This window comes from Nuphar pumila, chromosome 9 (assembly GCF_984573655.1).
Source record: "Nuphar pumila chromosome 9, dmNupPumi1.hap1.1, whole genome shotgun sequence".
NCBI lineage: Eukaryota > Viridiplantae > Streptophyta > Magnoliopsida > Nymphaeales > Nymphaeaceae > Nuphar > Nuphar pumila.
In genome coordinates, this window is record NC_143257.1 from 118,708,756 (window position 1) to 118,726,148 (window position 17,393).

Consider the following 17,393-nt stretch of genomic DNA (forward strand, 5'->3'; position numbering starts at 1 on the left):
CAATATCTCTTGAGATAATGTGGAAGTGATGTATGCAACAAGAGCCTGATCGCGCTTCATCCAAGAAACAAATGCAGGATTGCGAATAGTACTCGGCAATCCTCCATCTTCTTTGGTTTCGGTTATGATAAATTCTGGAGGTATAGGAGTAGACCCATCCAAGTGGCCTGAAAGGTCTTGACTACGAATAAAAGGGGCAATTTGCCTTTTCCAAGTCAGGTAGTTGTTGGTAGTCAATTTTTCTGAAACTAGCTGTCCAAGAAAGCTGGAAGAAAGACCCGAATTTCCTAAAGTATCCATTGGTAGCTGGTTGACAACAGGAAGACACGGCTTGCCTGAAGTATTAATGACTGAAACTGAAATGAAAACACTTGTGGCTGAAGCAGAAAGAAATAAAATAGGCGTGACAGGAAGGAAAAATTCCAGAAGAGAAAGAACAAGGACTCGATTCCTGTTGTAGAACAAAGGGCTCGACTGAAGTAACAAGAAGAAAAGGGAAAACGACAGAGCAATGCAAGGCTAAGTAGAAGAGAATAAAGCAGTCTGACAAAACAGTTTTCAGACCAACAGGCGTGACAGAAATGAAAAGTTTCAGAAGTAAAACAGGTGTGACAGAGAAATGGATAAACAGGCGTCTGACAAAGTAGTTTTCAGACCAACAGGCGTGACAGAGATGAAGTATTTCAGAAGTAAAATAGGCGTGACAGATAAAAGAAATATTTCAGAAGTAAAACAGGCAGGCGTGACAGGGAAGAAAAAAAAATAAAACAGGTGTGACCTGTTTGTAACTTGACTGAAGATCGGCTTGTCTGAGAACTCGGCCCTCTGAAGAGAAGGAGCAGGTACAGGAACTCGGCTCCCTGAAGAGAAGAAGGAGCAGGTACAGGAACTCGGCTCTCTGAAGAGAAGAAGGAGCAGGCCATTTCACGATCCCTGATGAAGATATCTTTACGCCCAGACCAATCGCTGCTCTGATACCATGTGAAAACAGCTTTGGGTTGGGTACTTTACCGTGAATACCGAGAAGGAGGAGGGGAGAAGAGAGGAGAGACTTTCTTGGAATCGGCAGCCACTTGTTTTCTGTGTGCTGCACTAAAACGTCATTAGTATATAAAATAGGTTTACAATGGCAAGATTGCCCTTGGTTAGTAATGTACAATACACGTGAACCTATTCTGTATGGATATGGATCCAGTACTGGATCCATATCCGATCTGTATTCTAATATAATTCACTCCAAAAGATGTAGTTTAGAAGTTTACACGCTTCCATGGGAGTAGATGCCTACCGAACATGTTTAAAAAGCAAAAGATATTACACTTGAGATCAGAATGTTCTAAAAAACTGTCAAATATATGCTTTTACAATGTTGGACGATGTTTTTGCAACAACCATGAAGAACAAATAACATCTTTTTCTTTTCAATAAAAAAAAAGGTTTGAGAACAGTCTGAAACCTTCATCCCGTGTGAGTAATTTGTTCTGGATGATCATAAGCATTTTGGTCAGTATAACCCAAGCACACTGAATCTTGTTAGTTTTCAAACAAATAGTCGCATGTTAATAAAGTTTACAAATTCCTTAAATCCATTTGCATTAGAAGACCCAGCTTTTGCAGTTGCAGTCAGTACTGTATCAACATATTCAGGCAATTTCAAAGTCATGTATCTGTGCAGGGACGTTCATACCAAAAACATATCTATCAACAAATTTCACTAAAGCCAAATTTAGAGAACCAGGCAAGGATAGAAACCATATGAACACCTGCCTGATTTCCTATAAACTAAAATTTGTAAGATGTATCACAAGTATATAAGATATTAGGTAGCTAATACAGTGCACACGTGTGCATGTATGTCTGAGACATTTCTTTTCCGTGTAATAGGAAATCCGTATGACCATTTGAACTTCTCACTGTTGAAGAAGCTGTGGATACCATTTTCTAGTGTTGGCCATCATGTGAATAATGAATATGGTTTCTAGTAGCTGCAGCCTGTCAACCTGGATGCACTTTTAAATGGGACAAAAAGTAATAAATGCAATTTGACACATTTTATTGGACAAGAGAACGCATATGAACAGCAAGTAAAATAGAAGCAACCCAGCATGCAAAAGGTCTTAATCCAACATCATATCCTACTGACTCAAAATAGATTACAAGAATATGACAAACCTGCATGCATTCATTCAATGCATCCAGCATGCAGGCAGAAATCTCTGTTTCTGGCTCCTGCAAATATTAGATAGTCATTATCTTAATTATCAACCATCATTTCTGATAAATAAGAAGCATATACATTCAGATGCAAGATGAATAAGACAAGACAAAGATCTAAGGTTAATATACTCCTTATGGACCTTATGTAGTGCTTCAACCAATGCTGGTATTATGTAATCGGATAACTGTTTGACATAGGATTGATCACGTCCTGGTGCTAGCCCCTTCTCTAGAGCCAACTTGGCTGAACGTAGTAGCTCAGGCATCGCTAGGAAAAGAAAATAAAAGATGGTAGCTTGAGAAGATCAAGACAAGATGGAAACGTCTAAGTAACTACAATAATAACTAAATATTACCTGATACAGCAGCCTTTCGAACTTCTTCATGGAAATAAAATTTAAGCAGTGGCACCAATGTTGGAGCAACCTGAACATATTGACTTGGTAAAACACAACATGCTTTATGTAAACAAACCTCATAACAACCTCAGCTACAAAACTATGGGTAATAGCCAACCTGATCAATCCAAGGGTAGAACCCCTCCTTAAGCTCATCGGCATAACAACAAAGCATGTTGCAAGCTGTGGCTTTCTCCTCCAGCACACTTGTTTTGATCCCAATTCTTTTATCACCAAGAGTGATGGTCTCCACACTGTATGAGTGCGGATAAAACCATAAGGTGACAACAAATTTACTAACCAAATTTACCATCAAGCAAATCTTGTGATACGGCCGAAAAAAGCTGAAACACACTCCAAATGCTTCTCAAATTCAGGATCCTCCCCACATACACACACCCTCCCCAACCCCACCAAAAGGAAGAAAAAAACCACCAGCCAAACAATCCCCAGCTTAAATAAAAAAGAAAGCTTCTGCGCTCACTTGTGCATCCAGCAATCAGAGCACATATACTGGCATCCAAGAAAATTTGTTGGAGACTCCATGCATTGAAGTGGAAAGCTTATAGGAGAAAAATTAATTTAATTTAAATGCTAGAAAGAAGGGATAATTCCCAAAAGGTACACCATAAAATTTGTAACATTAACCATAATTAAAATTTTGGGAAAATAAAAAATGAGAAATGAATAAAGTAAAGAAACAGTTTGTGAACTACGATTTTCCACAACCAAGAAACAAGTATGAAAGGCACATTACGTTTTGCAATGCGAGAATGTAGAAGACTAAGATTAGAATACCAGCAACAAGCTGTAAATGACTTCCTCCAATCATAGTCACAAATCTCGACGAGAATTTTGAAATCTCGCAAAAAAATGTGAAATATATTTTATCCATATTTTTCACGGATAACATGAGAGATTTTTAAAAAACTGCCTAAATTCATTTTCTCGCATTCTTTCGGCAAATTTTTCAATAAAACGCGAAAAAAACACCTAACAAATGAAAAGGTTTCAACAGCCTGAAATTTCTTTTTTCACGGTCGTTATTAACCTCAACCTCAAGGTGTTTTAGCTGAGCGCAAGTGAATAAAGGGCATTGGGAGGATTTTATAGGTGTAAAGAGACCCACTCTCCATGCCTAATTGATATGGGTGGCTTCTCCTTTCAAAAAAACCATAAAGGTGTAAATGCGTGATCCCATATCATAGTCCATATGAGGCATAATGCCCACCCATTATGCATCACGTGTTAGTATTGAGTGTTCAGCCATTTCCTCAAAGGCAAAATGAGACTAGAGGGAGTTAGGGCATCATCTGCAAGTTGGTAAAGGGTTAGTGCATCTCTCTGCAAATTGCCTTCATCTCCCAAGCTAGCCACTCACCCTAGTTTTCCTGGTTCACGCATCTCTCTCTCTCTCTCAATGCCAAGATGGGGGCCTCATCTTTAAGTTGTTTGGCATTTTGGGATATGTGGATTGATCGGTTTGAGCATTTGTGTGCCAATGTATTGAATTTCAAATGAGGAAGCAAGGAAATGGATATGCAGAAAGCTTGTTCTTTGATGTTAAAACAATTGTTTTGGTTTCTGGGTATATGATTAAAATAAGGACTGCTCTTTGATTAAGTGGATCAGATGGGTGTGCATTGATCTATGATACAGATATTGGTTTCTCAATGTGTCGTGCTTTAGTATGGATGGATCTGGAAATGTGTCTTACTTTTGATGTTAAAAAATGGTTCTTGTTTCTTGAGTATTTTACTGTGTGGGTTCACTGGGGAAGATATCTTATTGCCTTGTGGCCTCTTTCAATTGAGCATAAAGATGGGTCTTTTATACCTGTGGTGGTCTTTCTTTTAAAAGGTTGTTTTTTCTGTTTTACCTGTCCTGAAAAAAAATTGTAACTTATGGATAAAATATACCATGAATTTTACTTTGAAATGCAACCATTTAATGCTCAAAGGTTTCAACACTGGTTGAAATAGACCTAGCAACTTACCCTTGTCACGATTTGTTAGTATTGGGTTTTTTCTTTGATATGCAGCACATTTGTTAATTACTATTTTTTAATTAATATTGATAATTTGTTAGTTCTTAGTTATATACATTGTGTTAAAATATGTATCATATTGTGTGTATATATATATATATTCTTTTTATTTTTAATTTTGTAATTATATTTTTTATTATTGTTGTCAACACTTGTTCACTTTGACTAAAAGTTAGAGCTGATCTAACAGCTAGAAGGGACTCTCCCCCTCCGCTCTCTTTACTCTCTCTTCTCCCTCTCTCTTGTGTATATAAATAGGGGTCATTCCCCATTTCAAGTATGCTTCTTGCATACTTTGTTGATCAATAAAATATTACTTTTAATTGTATGTGCCCTCTTTGGTGTGTGCCCTTAGTGGCCCCTTATGCTTGTCCACTTTGGATTCTTTGGTGAACATTTGTGTGTACTTGAAGGCTCTCCTTTCTTCACATGGTATCAGAGCCATAGTGCTCTTGATCTTTGAAGGTTGACAAACTCGTGATCGTGTGATCGTGAATCTCTCCTCAAGTGTTTGTGTGCTCGTGGTATGGTGACTGAAGTGGGTGTTCTCTTTCACACACCTCTCTTTCTTTCTCTTTCTCATTATAAACATGGAGGACAAGGAGAGTATTACCATTGTCCCCATCAAATTAAATGATATTAATTATGCAATGTGATCTTCAATCATAAAGTACCATATTTAGGAAAAGGGTTTATGGGGATTAGTGGATGTATCTGATTCGCAACCTAAGCTCTACTCACCAAAGTAGAGAACGGAAATGACGTTGCATTACAAGATAATGAGAGGACCAAAGCCACAACCAACTATGAGAAAAAATAGAACGAATAGAGAATGGGTCACGCGAAGATTATGTCTTGGCTCATTAATAGTGTAAACATTAAGAAATGTTCTAGTCCAACTAAATTTGAGTATGTCAATGATGCATCGAAATATCTTAAAAATACATATTCTCTCAAAGATATTGCAAATGTGTGCAATCTTCGAGATATAATAAGAACCATAACCAAAGGCGTAGCTAGGGGGGGCAGGACTGGGCTGTAGCCCAGTCCTGCCTCCCGAAACAGTTAATTTTTTTTTTTAAAAGCCCAGTCCTAGCCCAGCCCTGATTCCATATGAAATAGATTTTTATCCATTTTTTAGCCCAGCCCTGACTGCAGCAAATAGTTTGATTTGTCCATATGAAATAGATTTTTATTAATAATTGTAGCCATTTTTTATTTTATCTCAACAAAAAAAAAATCGGGGGCGCTGCCCCCGAACCCCTGACTATCACACAATTTTTTTTTTCTACACCCCTGTTTGCCCCCCCCCCCCTTGCATGAATCCTAGCTACGCCCCTGACCATAACGCAAGGGGATACGATCATTAGGGAGTACTACAATGTTTTATCCGAACTTTGGGAGGAGTTGGCACTTCTCCTTGAACATCGAGCTTCGACAAAAACAAGTTGATGTAGAGCACTTTTATTAATTCATAAATGGGTTGTGACCCGAATTTGAAACCACCAAATCGGATCTTCTCCATAGAGGACAAGTTCTCTCTATTGCTGATGCCCTTGAAAAATTAAGTATGGAAGAGAATAGGTTGAAGAGACACACTACTAAGAATGATGATGAATCTGTCCTAGTTGTATCTAGGCCGAAAACTATACTCGAACATACAAGCCACCTCACTTTGCGAGACAAAGCAATGAATATGACTACAAGAGGAAAATCATATGTCACTATTGTCATGAACCAGGATGCATCAAACCATTATGTCCCAAGTTAAGAAAAAAAAAGGAATTTCAGTTGGCCCACCTCAAAATACCAAAGACATGAGCAACTCTCGAGACGCATCTGTTAGAAATATGTTTATATCTTAATTGGTAGAGGCACTTCAACCTCTTCTTAGATGATCATCTTCCTCAACAAGAGCCGCAGTCTCTTCGTACTCTGATCTCGATAAGTCTCCTTGGCTTCTTGATTATGGTGCATCTTCCCTTATGACTCCCAACCTTTATATTTTATTTGAATGTCATACTAACTCAAGCACATCTAATGTCTTCACTGCCGATTGTACATCTCTTGAAATTAAAAGAATACAAAATTTTGATAGTATTCCTCAAAACTCCAAAAAAAAACTCAATTCCAAAAATTAGATATATTCCTAAACTGAATTTAAATTTTTTCTCTACCTCAAAATTTTGGACCATGGATGTAATGTCTCGTCATCAAATGGTTGTTGGGTGTAAGATCGTCAGTCTGGGAAGTTGAATAGGCAAGGCCATAAAAAATGAGGCCTCTACTACATAGACTTCTTGAAAATACCAAAGAATACATTTTCTTGTAATGTTCAAAAATTGAATTCGGATTTGTGGCATAAAAGATTAGGACATCCCAATATATCCAAAATCCCATATTTTTCAAATTTGGAAAAATTTTGTAATATTGACATTTTCTCTTCTACAAATTGTATTCTTAGTAAAAATGAAGAAATTATGCTTAAGCTAGTTCATTCGGAAGTTTGGGGTCCAGCACCAATTATATCAAAAAGTTGATATGGATATTATGTTATATTTGTGGATGATTTTTCTAGATTTACTTTCTTAGACATAAGTTTGAAGTTTTTTTGCATTTACAAATTTTCATAACTTGGTCAAAAATAGGTTTAAAATGATATTTCTATCTTTTGCACAGATTCAAGGGGAGAGTTTTCGTCAAAAGAATTTAAAGACTATCTTAACTTGCATGGCATTACACATCAAAAATCTTACCTACACACCACAACAAAATTGGTTGGCTGAAAGGAAATATAGACATTGCAGAAACAATGAGAACTTATTACAAGTCATGTTCCTAAAGTTTTTTGGGCTGAAACTGCTTTAACTGTTGTGTACCTTATAAACAGAATGTCATCCTAATTATTTACAAAGCATATCACTTGTTGAAAACTTTTCAAACTTACGCCTGATTATTCCTGATTAAGAGTCTTTGAATGTAAATGTTTTGTTTTCACCAACAAAAATAATAAACTTTCTTCTCGGACTATTCCTTGTGCCTTTCTTGGGTATGCAGATAACAAAAAGGTTATAGGTATTTTAACTGTAAAAATAAAAAAATTGTATGTTTCAAGAAATGTAATTTTTTTGAAAAATGATAATTTCTTTGATTTTGAAAAGTCTAAGGAAGAAACTGAGTCTTTTTTTCTATTTGATTTTGTTCCAAAGAATGATATTAATGATTGAGATTGTGAGTTTGGTCTTGCTAATGGCAACGAATCAAGGGATGATGTGGTTAGTGAAGAGCAACCTCATGGTGATAAAACTCATTTGCAATATACTAGACATAGGACTCAAAAACCTCCATGTGCACTTGAAAAGTACTCAAACAATGAGAACGAACATGAAGTACAATCTAGGAGATCATCTAGAACATCAAAGCATCCAGAAAAAACTTGTCTCATATGAGTCTTTCTCATCCAAATACAAGGCATGTATTGCATTAATTCATTCCTAACCTATGCCCAAGCCAAGGAACATTGCGAGTTAGTAGAAGTCATGAGAATAGAGTTAGAAATATTAGAAAAAGCCAAAACTTGGACAATTCAAGATATTTCACACGAAAAAAACTATAGAATATAGGTGGGTATACAAAGTGAAAACCAAGAGTGATGAGACAGTAGAGAGGTAAAAAGCTATATTAGTAGCAAAAGGATACTCCCAAGAATACGGGATAGATGATGAGGAAACCTCTGTCTTTGTTGCTCGAATGACCACTGTAAGGACTCTTATAGTTGTCGCTTCCATTAAGAACTGGCCCATATATCAAATGGATGTTAATATTTTTTTAATGAAAAACTTATTGAAAAAGTGTACATGGAGGCACCACTGGGTATGAATATCCCTGATGGGAAAGCACTTCATTTACGTAAGGCCCTTTATAGTTTAAAGCAAACACCAAAAGTGTGGTATGCTAGATTTAGTAGGGTTATTCTTGATATTGGTTATAGATCTTGTTCGACGGACACAACTTTGTTTATTAAGGAATCCAATGCAGGTATTGTCATTCTCCTTCTATACGTGGACGACATGATCATCACAGGAGAAGATAAACAGGATTTGAAAATATCAAAAAACTTTTCAAAAGCAATTTTAAAACCATCGATTTAGGTTTTTTGAGATATTTTTTAGGAATAAAAGTTGCATATTCATTTAGAGGGTATTTGTTATCTCAATCTAAATTTACTTCTAATATTGTTTTCAGGTATGACATTACCGACGATAACAGAGTTAATACTCATAAGGTTACAAATGTCAAAATAAAAATTGTTGATGGAAAACCTCTTAATAATCCAACGCCTTATCGCCAATTGATTAGAGCACTCTCTTATATATCAATTGTTAGACCAGACATAGCAACTAGCTAATTCCAGCATGCTCCTACATCCATTCACATGAGAGTTGTTCTACGAATCATTAGATATATTAAGAATTCTAATTTTAGAGGTCTTTTTCCATCTTCAGCATTTACTTTGGATTTAATAGCTTATATTGAAGTTGATTGGGGAGGTGATCTTAATAACAAATACTCTACCACTTGTTTTTGTATTTTTATAGATGAATTTCTTATTTTATGGAGATGCAGCAGAAGGTATCGCTTTCATCAACAGAAGTTGAGTATCGGGTCATGGCCACGACTACGATGGAAGTGGTCTGACTAACAAGATTGTTGGCAGATATGGGAATCCACATAATGAGAGCTTCGAAAATGTGTTGCCACAACAAGAGCACGATCTACATTGCCAGCAACCATACATTCCACAAAATGACAAAACATATAGAGATGAACTGTCACTATATACGAAGAGTATCTTCAAGGAAACATTGATTTGTCCTATGTCACATCAAAGTACTCTCTCTCAGCTCCTAGGTTTTACTTTCTTCTTAGCAAACTTTTGGTCATTATACTGTAAGTTTGAGGGGGAGTATTATTATTATTATTATATATATATACTTTCTTTTTGCAATTATACTTTTTTATTATTTTTGTCAACACTTATTGAGTTTACTAGCCGTTAGACCTAGCCAAACAACTACTCAAACTAGCATTTAGACTAGGTCTAACGAGTAGAAGGGACTCCCCTCTCTTCTCTTTACTCTCTCTAGTCTTCTCCCTTTCTCGTGTATATAAATAGAGGATTATTCCCCATTTTAAGTATGCTTCTTGCATACTTTGTTTATCAATAAAATATTGTTTTTATATTGTGTGCCCTCTTTGGTGTGCGCCCTTAGTGTCCCTATGTGCTTGTCCGCTTTGGATTCTTTGGTGGACATTTGTGTGTACTTGAAGGCTCTCCTTTCTTTACACATTGTTGTTAGAAATGTAAAATAGTGTTTTTTATTTTTTGATATTATATATATTCTGAGATTTTTCCAACAAAAAAACTTTTTTAAAAATCTCCTGAGATTTTTCGTTTTTGAGAAATTCCCGAGAACAATATTGGTGACTATGCCTCCCATAAAGATGGTAAGGGATTACATTCATATACTTCACAGATGCATAACTTAAATAGAAGAAATTGAATTCAAAAGATAATGTGCAAGAGAAAGAGTTTACCTCTCATCATCTGTTTCTTCAATATCATCATCTGAATCAGCAGAGGTGATGGTAACATCCGGCTTCAGCTGTGCAGAGTGAAGAAGTGGAGGCATCACAACACTCATAAACGGCAGGAAATCTTGTCCAAGACACTTGCATAGCCTCGCCCATGCCTGCAACAAACATTCCAAGGTTTTGTCAAAGTTAACAAGAAGAATTCTTATTTCAAACTTGGTTCTTTTAACTGGCTAGGTCCATCTCCATACGTCAAGACTCAAGAACCAATATGACCAGACATTGGTCTAAATGGTACTTGTTTCTTTTGATAATGGTAGGAGTTTGCACTTTTTGCGAAATAAGGGCATTAACCTAGCCATGAGGTTGCAATTTTTGGAAATTTAGCTAATAAAAGCAGAAACTATGTGGAAATTAAATTGGATCTAACAATTTGAATGGTAAAATTTGAGGTATCAAATAGGAACGTTGAACATGACAACCTGGCATGAGCCATAGGATTATTCAGCCGTATTTTTTGCCGTGATCGTGATGGAATAGTGGATGCTGAAGGTTTTCACTCTATGAGTGGCAGATGCAAAACTCGTTATGCTAGGGTAGCTTCATCAGATACAGCACATGCAAAACATATGCATGCACACACGCATCCGCATATATGAAACAGTTTAACAGTAAAGTACATAATAGTTACACTATGCCAAATTTATTAATGGTTTTTAAAAGCTGCAACATGTATATTAAGAAACATAGAACTCATATAGGGCTGAACAATGAGTCGGCTCGGCTCGAGCTCATCCAAAAAATAAATGAGCTGTCCTTGAACAATGGCTCAGGCTCGATATAAATAAACGAGCTGAGCTTGAACAGGCAACTGAGCTCGAATAAGCACGATTAGCCCAATTAAGCTCAGTTCATATAGGTATAATGCCTTGGAAATCGTAGATGTATAATTGTCATTGACACATTTAACAGAAAAAGAGTCTTATCCCAACGGGTGAGAAGTTGAGCTCTTAATGAGTAGTGCTGGGATCGAATCCCAGTACTCAGTACTCCTTTTTGTTAACGTAAAAAAAAACAGCTTGAGCTGAGCGCTCGAGCTCGACCTGAATTGATCTCAAACAAAGTGTTTAGGTAACTTTTTAATGAGCCAAGTTCGAGCCAGCCCAAACTCGACTCGAACCCAGCTTGTGTGTGTTAAAATATGTATTCGCATATATATATATATATATATATATAATACCTGATAGGGGTATTTATGACTTTTCACATAGTTGTTTTATAAAACAACTATATTTCTTTTAAATTAGGTTTTTTTAATTCTTTTTATTTTTTATTTTTATTTTTCTTATTTTTGTAAAAGCCAAAAAGGGGCCCCACCATAGAGTCGTTGGGGCCCCCAACGGTCACATTTGTGACCGTTGGGGGCTCCCAACGACTTCATGGGAGCCCCCTTTTGGGCTCTTCTTTTGAGGCTTTTGGCCCTCTTTTTTACCTTGATTCTTTGTATAAATAGGAGTGACCCCCTTTGTATATTTTCATGCTTGAGAGCTCTCTCTCTTTAAATAAAGAGACTTTTATATTTTTGCCTATCTAAGGCTTGTGTATGCATTGTCCCTTTGTGGACTTGGCTATTGTCTCTTTTGTTTGTCCGTTATAGGACATTGCAAGTGCTTATAGCACTCTTTATATTTCTGCATATCTCATTACATGGTATCAGAGCCACTCGGTTCTTAGAGGAAGAAGCGTAGTACGTATACTTCTCATCTATTGTCTCCCTTCTTCTCACTTCTTGGTGGCATTATGGAAGCAAAAATTGACATATCCTTCAAACTCAATGAAAAGAACTACATGATGTGGGCATCGGCAATGGAGAACAACCTCAAAGGCAAGAAACTTTGGGGGTATGTTATGGGTTCCATTCCGGAACCTAGATTGGAGCTCACAAAGATCGAAGGTGGACAAGAAAAGGCTCTTGAGAGAGATGCTTGCCTCAAATCCATTGAAAATCATCAAAAGGAAGTTGAAAATTGGGAAAACAATCACGCAAAAATCCTTGCTTGGTTCATGAACAACGTCGAACTCAAGGTATATGCTAAAATAGCTAAATTTCGTCAGGCCAATGAGGCTTGATTTTTTATGAAGGGTATGTATACCCAAAAGGATCTTGCAAGAGCATATTTTTTGCAAGAAAAAATTAGAACCACCAAACAAGGTGATTCAAGTATTCAAGACTACTATAGTGTTTTAAACCCACTATGAGATGAGTTAGCTCTTTTAGAGCCAAAATGGGTTGCTATGGAAGATGTCGAATTAAGACAAAAGCAAATGGAACAAGATCGATTGTTCCAATTCTTATTTGGGCTACGTCCCGAATTTGAGCAAATGAGGTCATCACTTCTCCATAGATTCATCTTTCCTCCAATAGAGAATGTTATTGCCGAAATCACTCAAGAAGAAACAAGACTTGGCATGAGTAAGAATGTTGATGAAGTGCTTGTCGTTTCCAAACCCGGCAATAATGTAAAAACCTATAAACCCCCTTACTTTGGTAAACAAGAAAACTACAATAGAGGAAGAAAAATGATTGTATGTCATCATTGCTATGAGTCGGGTCACATTAAACCCGCTTGACCAAAGCTCAATGGAACTTTCAAGCCTAAGGTGGCCTCTCTTGAAGAATGTACCACCAAAGAAGATGAAGGCAAGAATGGTGACCTCAAAGAGACCCTTGGTCAAATATTCATGGCTCTTCAACAAATCCTTAAAGCTACTTCCTCCACATCGGGTGCGGCCATTGTGTCTACATCATCACCCAGTACGTACTCTTGGATCTTGGACTCTGGAGCATCTTTTCATATGACCCCTCATGAAAATGCTTTAGTCGATGTTTGCACCAATTCAAAAGGCTCTTGTGTTTTTACGGCCGATGGAACTTTTTTGAAAATTTCTAGTATTGGAACTTTAAACTCCAAAAATTCTCAAAATCTTTTTGTTCCAAAAGTTAGAGTTGTTCCAAAATTAAATTTAAACATTTTTTCAGTCTCCCAAATTGTTGACTATGGATGTGAAATATCTTTCTCATCTAATGGTTGCTTTGTACAGGATCTCCTGTCCGGGAAGCGGATTGGGCAAGGCCATAAGAAGGGGGACCTCTACTATATGTATCATCTAAACCTTTCTACAAACTTTTTTTGTTCTTATGTCCAAGAGAAAAGTATTGAAACTTAGCATAAAAGGCTTGGTCATCCAAGTTATTCAAAAATGTATCTTTTTCCATTTGGAAACAAATTTTGTAAGAAAAAAGACATAATTGCAAAGATTGTATTTTTGGAAAAATGAAGTCGATTCCTTTTCCAACTAGAACATTTCTTTCTTCAAGACCCTTTGAATTTGTGCACTCGGATGTTTGGGGTCCATCTTCGAGCATGTCTAAAGGGGGTTACTCTTACTATGTCACTTTCATCGATGACTTTACTCGATATGTTTGGATCTATTTCCTTAGTCATAAATCGGAAGTGTTTTCCTTCTTCAAAGAATTTCATATAAAAATTCAAAACCAATTTCAAAGTAATATATCCACTTTGAGAACCGGTTCCGATAGTGAATAATTGTCTAATGAATTCTAAAATTATTTAACACAAAATGAAATTTGTCACAAAAAAACATGCCCTAGAACTCCACAACAAAACGGACTAGCGAAAATAAAGCATAGGCATATCATAGAAACCGCTAAAACATTGTTTGTCTCTAGAAATATTCCAAAAAAAAATTGGGCCGAAGCCGTCTTAACCTCAACATACCTAATCAATAGAATGCCTTCCTCAAAATTAAAGAATGCCTCTCCTTATGAAAAACTTTTTAAATTCTCACCCGATTCCAATCGCTTTCGCATCTTTGGTTGTAAATGCTTTGTTCTCTTACATAAGAGAGATAAGTTGTCTCCAAAGGCAATTGAATGTGTTTTTCTAGGTTATGGGGAAAATTAAAAAGGCTATAGGTGTTTTGATTTCAAAAATGACAAGTTTTATGTTTCAAAAGATGTAACTTTCTTAGAAGATGAGAATGGTTTTGAAAAAATGGAAAAATCACATGAAATTGATTATATGTTTTTACATGATCTTATTGATGACATAAATGATGATTCTATGGATCATCTTGAAAATATAGAGGACACTTATGAAGTGTCCAATTTTGATGTGTCACCACCACGTAATGGTACTAGTAATGAAAATATTAATGTTTACACCCGAAGAGATCAAGAAAGGTCTATTAGTGCCTTAGAGAAATTCTCTCAAATTTCCAAATCTTCAAAAGAGCCCCCCATTAGGCACTCTTCTAGAGAATCAATATCACCCAATAGGTTTGTATCCTATGAGTCTTTAGCGCCCAATTATTGGGCATGTTTAATAACTTTATATTCATATTATCAACCCGCTCATTATAATTCAGCTAAGACTCTACCGCATTGGGTTGAAGCAATGAAAATAGAATTAGATGTGCAAAAAAAGGCTAATACTTGGGAAATAGTCAAACTCCCTCCGCATAAAAAACCTATTGGATGTCGTTGGGTCATTAAAGTTAAAATTAAAAGCGATGGATCCCTAGAAAGATATAAAGTTAGGTTAGTAGCGAAGGGATATTCGCAAGAATATGGAATTGACTATGAGGAAACATTCGCTTTTGTAGCCCGAATGACTAGTGTCAGAACTATAATAATTGTCGCATCAACCAAAAAATGACCTATATACTATGTCACATGGGTGCGGGTGCGGGTGCGACACGGGTGCGGCGCAATTTCAAAATTTTTGGACACGGGGACTCGGCTATATATATATATATATATATATATATATATATATATATATATATATATATATATATATATATATATATATATATATATATATATATATATATATATATATATAACAATAATTCTAGTAAACAATTAAAATTAAGTAGCCAAAACTATATAAGATAAAACGATATTATCATTGTACAGATATAATTTAAATTGACTTGTAATAGTAAACTTCAAGTCTGCAGTAAATTAAGTAGCCAAAACTATGACCTTAATTTTTTTGAAAGTTTCAATTTGGCACTCCCATTTCTTTATGGTAGTTCTTAAGCTAGCTTTTCTAATACTTGTGAAACTAGTATTTTTTTAAACTGGAAAAGCATTTATTTAGCTACCTCAAATGGTTGGGTTACCTTTTATCGTGTTTTATACATATTTTTACATAAGTTGTGAAACAGTCACACAGACTGTGCACACAGTCTGTGCAATGCAGTCTGTGACTGTGCACAGTCACACAGACTGTGCACAGTCACACAGACTGTGCACAGTCACACAGACTGTGCACAGTCACACACTGTGTGCAGTGACTGTGCAGTTGCAGTTGCACAGTCTGTGACTGTGCAACTGCATTGCACAGTCTGGTTATATATTAAAAAAAAAGATATATAAAAAATGTTTTTTTGTCTTAAAAATGGACATTTTTGGACTCGGTCAAAGTTGACCGAGTCCAAAATGTGGACCGACTCGGCCTTGACTCGTTGACCGAGTCTGACTCGATGTTGACCGAGTCCGGGCCGAGTCCGAAGCCGCACCCGTGTCCGCACCCGTGTCGGGGCGTGTCGACTCGGGTGCGGCACCTCCCTAGCCGAGTCCGTGTGACATAGCCTATATATCAACTCGATGTGAAAAATGCATTTCTAAATGGGAATTTAAATGAAGAAGTATATATGGATCCACCACCCAGAATTAAATATTGGACAAGGTCAAACCCTTAAACTTTTAAAAGCCTTTTATGGTCTTAAACAAACCCCTAAGACTTGGTATGATCATTTTAGTGATATCGTGATTAAATTAGGATTTCATTCTTGTTACACTGACATTGCACTCTTTGTTAAAAGTGCAGGTACTAGTATTGTTATCTTATTACTTTATGTTGATGACATGATTATCACTGGGAATGATCAAAAATAGTATTGTTGATGTTAAAAACATGTTAAAAAATAATTTTGACATGTCAGATTTAGGCTTCCTTAGATATTTTCTTGGCATTGAAGTCGCATATTCTCCTCGAAGATATATTTTGTCACAGATGAAGCTTGTTGCAGATATATGTACTAAGTCTGGCATTTCAGATGCTAAAAAGGTAGAGACTCCAGAGGTCATTAATGACAAATTAAGGTTGGAGGACGGGGTTCTTCTGAAAGAACCCACACCCTACAGACAACTCATTGGATCTCTCACTTACCTGACCATCACCAGACCAGACATCGCTCATGTGATTCACTCTGCAAGCCAATTTCAGCATGTTCCTACAACTGTGCAAATGAGCGTCGTGCTCCGGATCATCTGATACATCAAAAACACCATAAATAAAGGGTTATTTCTATCTTCATCTTCTTCCTTAAATCTTATTGCTTATACTGATACAGATCGGGGAGATAACTCTAATGATAGAATCTCAACTACTGGTTTTTGTGTCTTTTTAGGAGATTTCTTAATTCCCTGGAGATGCAAGAAGCAACATAAAGCCTCGCTATCTTCTACTGAAGCTGAATATCGGGCTATGGCAACCACAACAATGGAACTAGTTTGGCTTAGCAGTCTTCTCAAAGACATGGGGGTTGATATTGTTGGAGCTTCAGAGTTATGTTATTGCAAGCAATCACACCTTCCATGAGTGCACCAAACATAACAATGGAACTAGTTTGGCTTAGCAGTCTTCTCAAAGACATGGGGGTTGATATTGTTGGAGCTTCAAAGTTATGTTATGACAACAAGAGTGTCATCTATATTGCAAGCAATCACACCTTCCATGAGTGCACCAAACATATCGAGATGGACTGTCATTATGTTCGGGATGAATATTTACGAGGAACAAATACTCTTTCATATGTCGCTTCAAAATATCAGTTGGCGGACTTCTTCACTAAAGCACTTCCTGCTCCTCGCTTCATGTTTCTTCTTGGCAAATTTTTTGTCATCTCTCTGTAAAGTTTGAGGGGGGTGTTAAAATATGTATATATATATATATATATATATATATATAAAATACCAAATAGGGGCATTTATGACTTTTCACATAGTTGTTTTATAAAACAACTATATTTCTTTTAAATTA

General features: G+C 36.4%; 1 protein-coding gene across 1 annotated transcript in view; it reads right to left on the reverse strand.

Annotated features, from left to right (window-relative positions):
• LOC149829056 (uncharacterized) overlaps positions 1-17,393 on the reverse strand; it is a 68,796-nt gene that overhangs the window by 38,083 nt on the left and 13,320 nt on the right. Inside the window, exons 7-11 of the mRNA XM_090017259.1 lie at positions 10,261-10,415; positions 2,734-2,869; positions 2,574-2,643; positions 2,358-2,485; positions 2,173-2,229 (exon numbers count right to left, since the gene is read on the reverse strand). Of these exons, the coding sequence (XP_089873385.1) occupies positions 2,173-2,229; positions 2,358-2,485; positions 2,574-2,643; positions 2,734-2,869; positions 10,261-10,415 (546 nt within the window). The remainder of the gene's footprint in view (positions 1-2,172; positions 2,230-2,357; positions 2,486-2,573; positions 2,644-2,733; positions 2,870-10,260; positions 10,416-17,393) is intronic.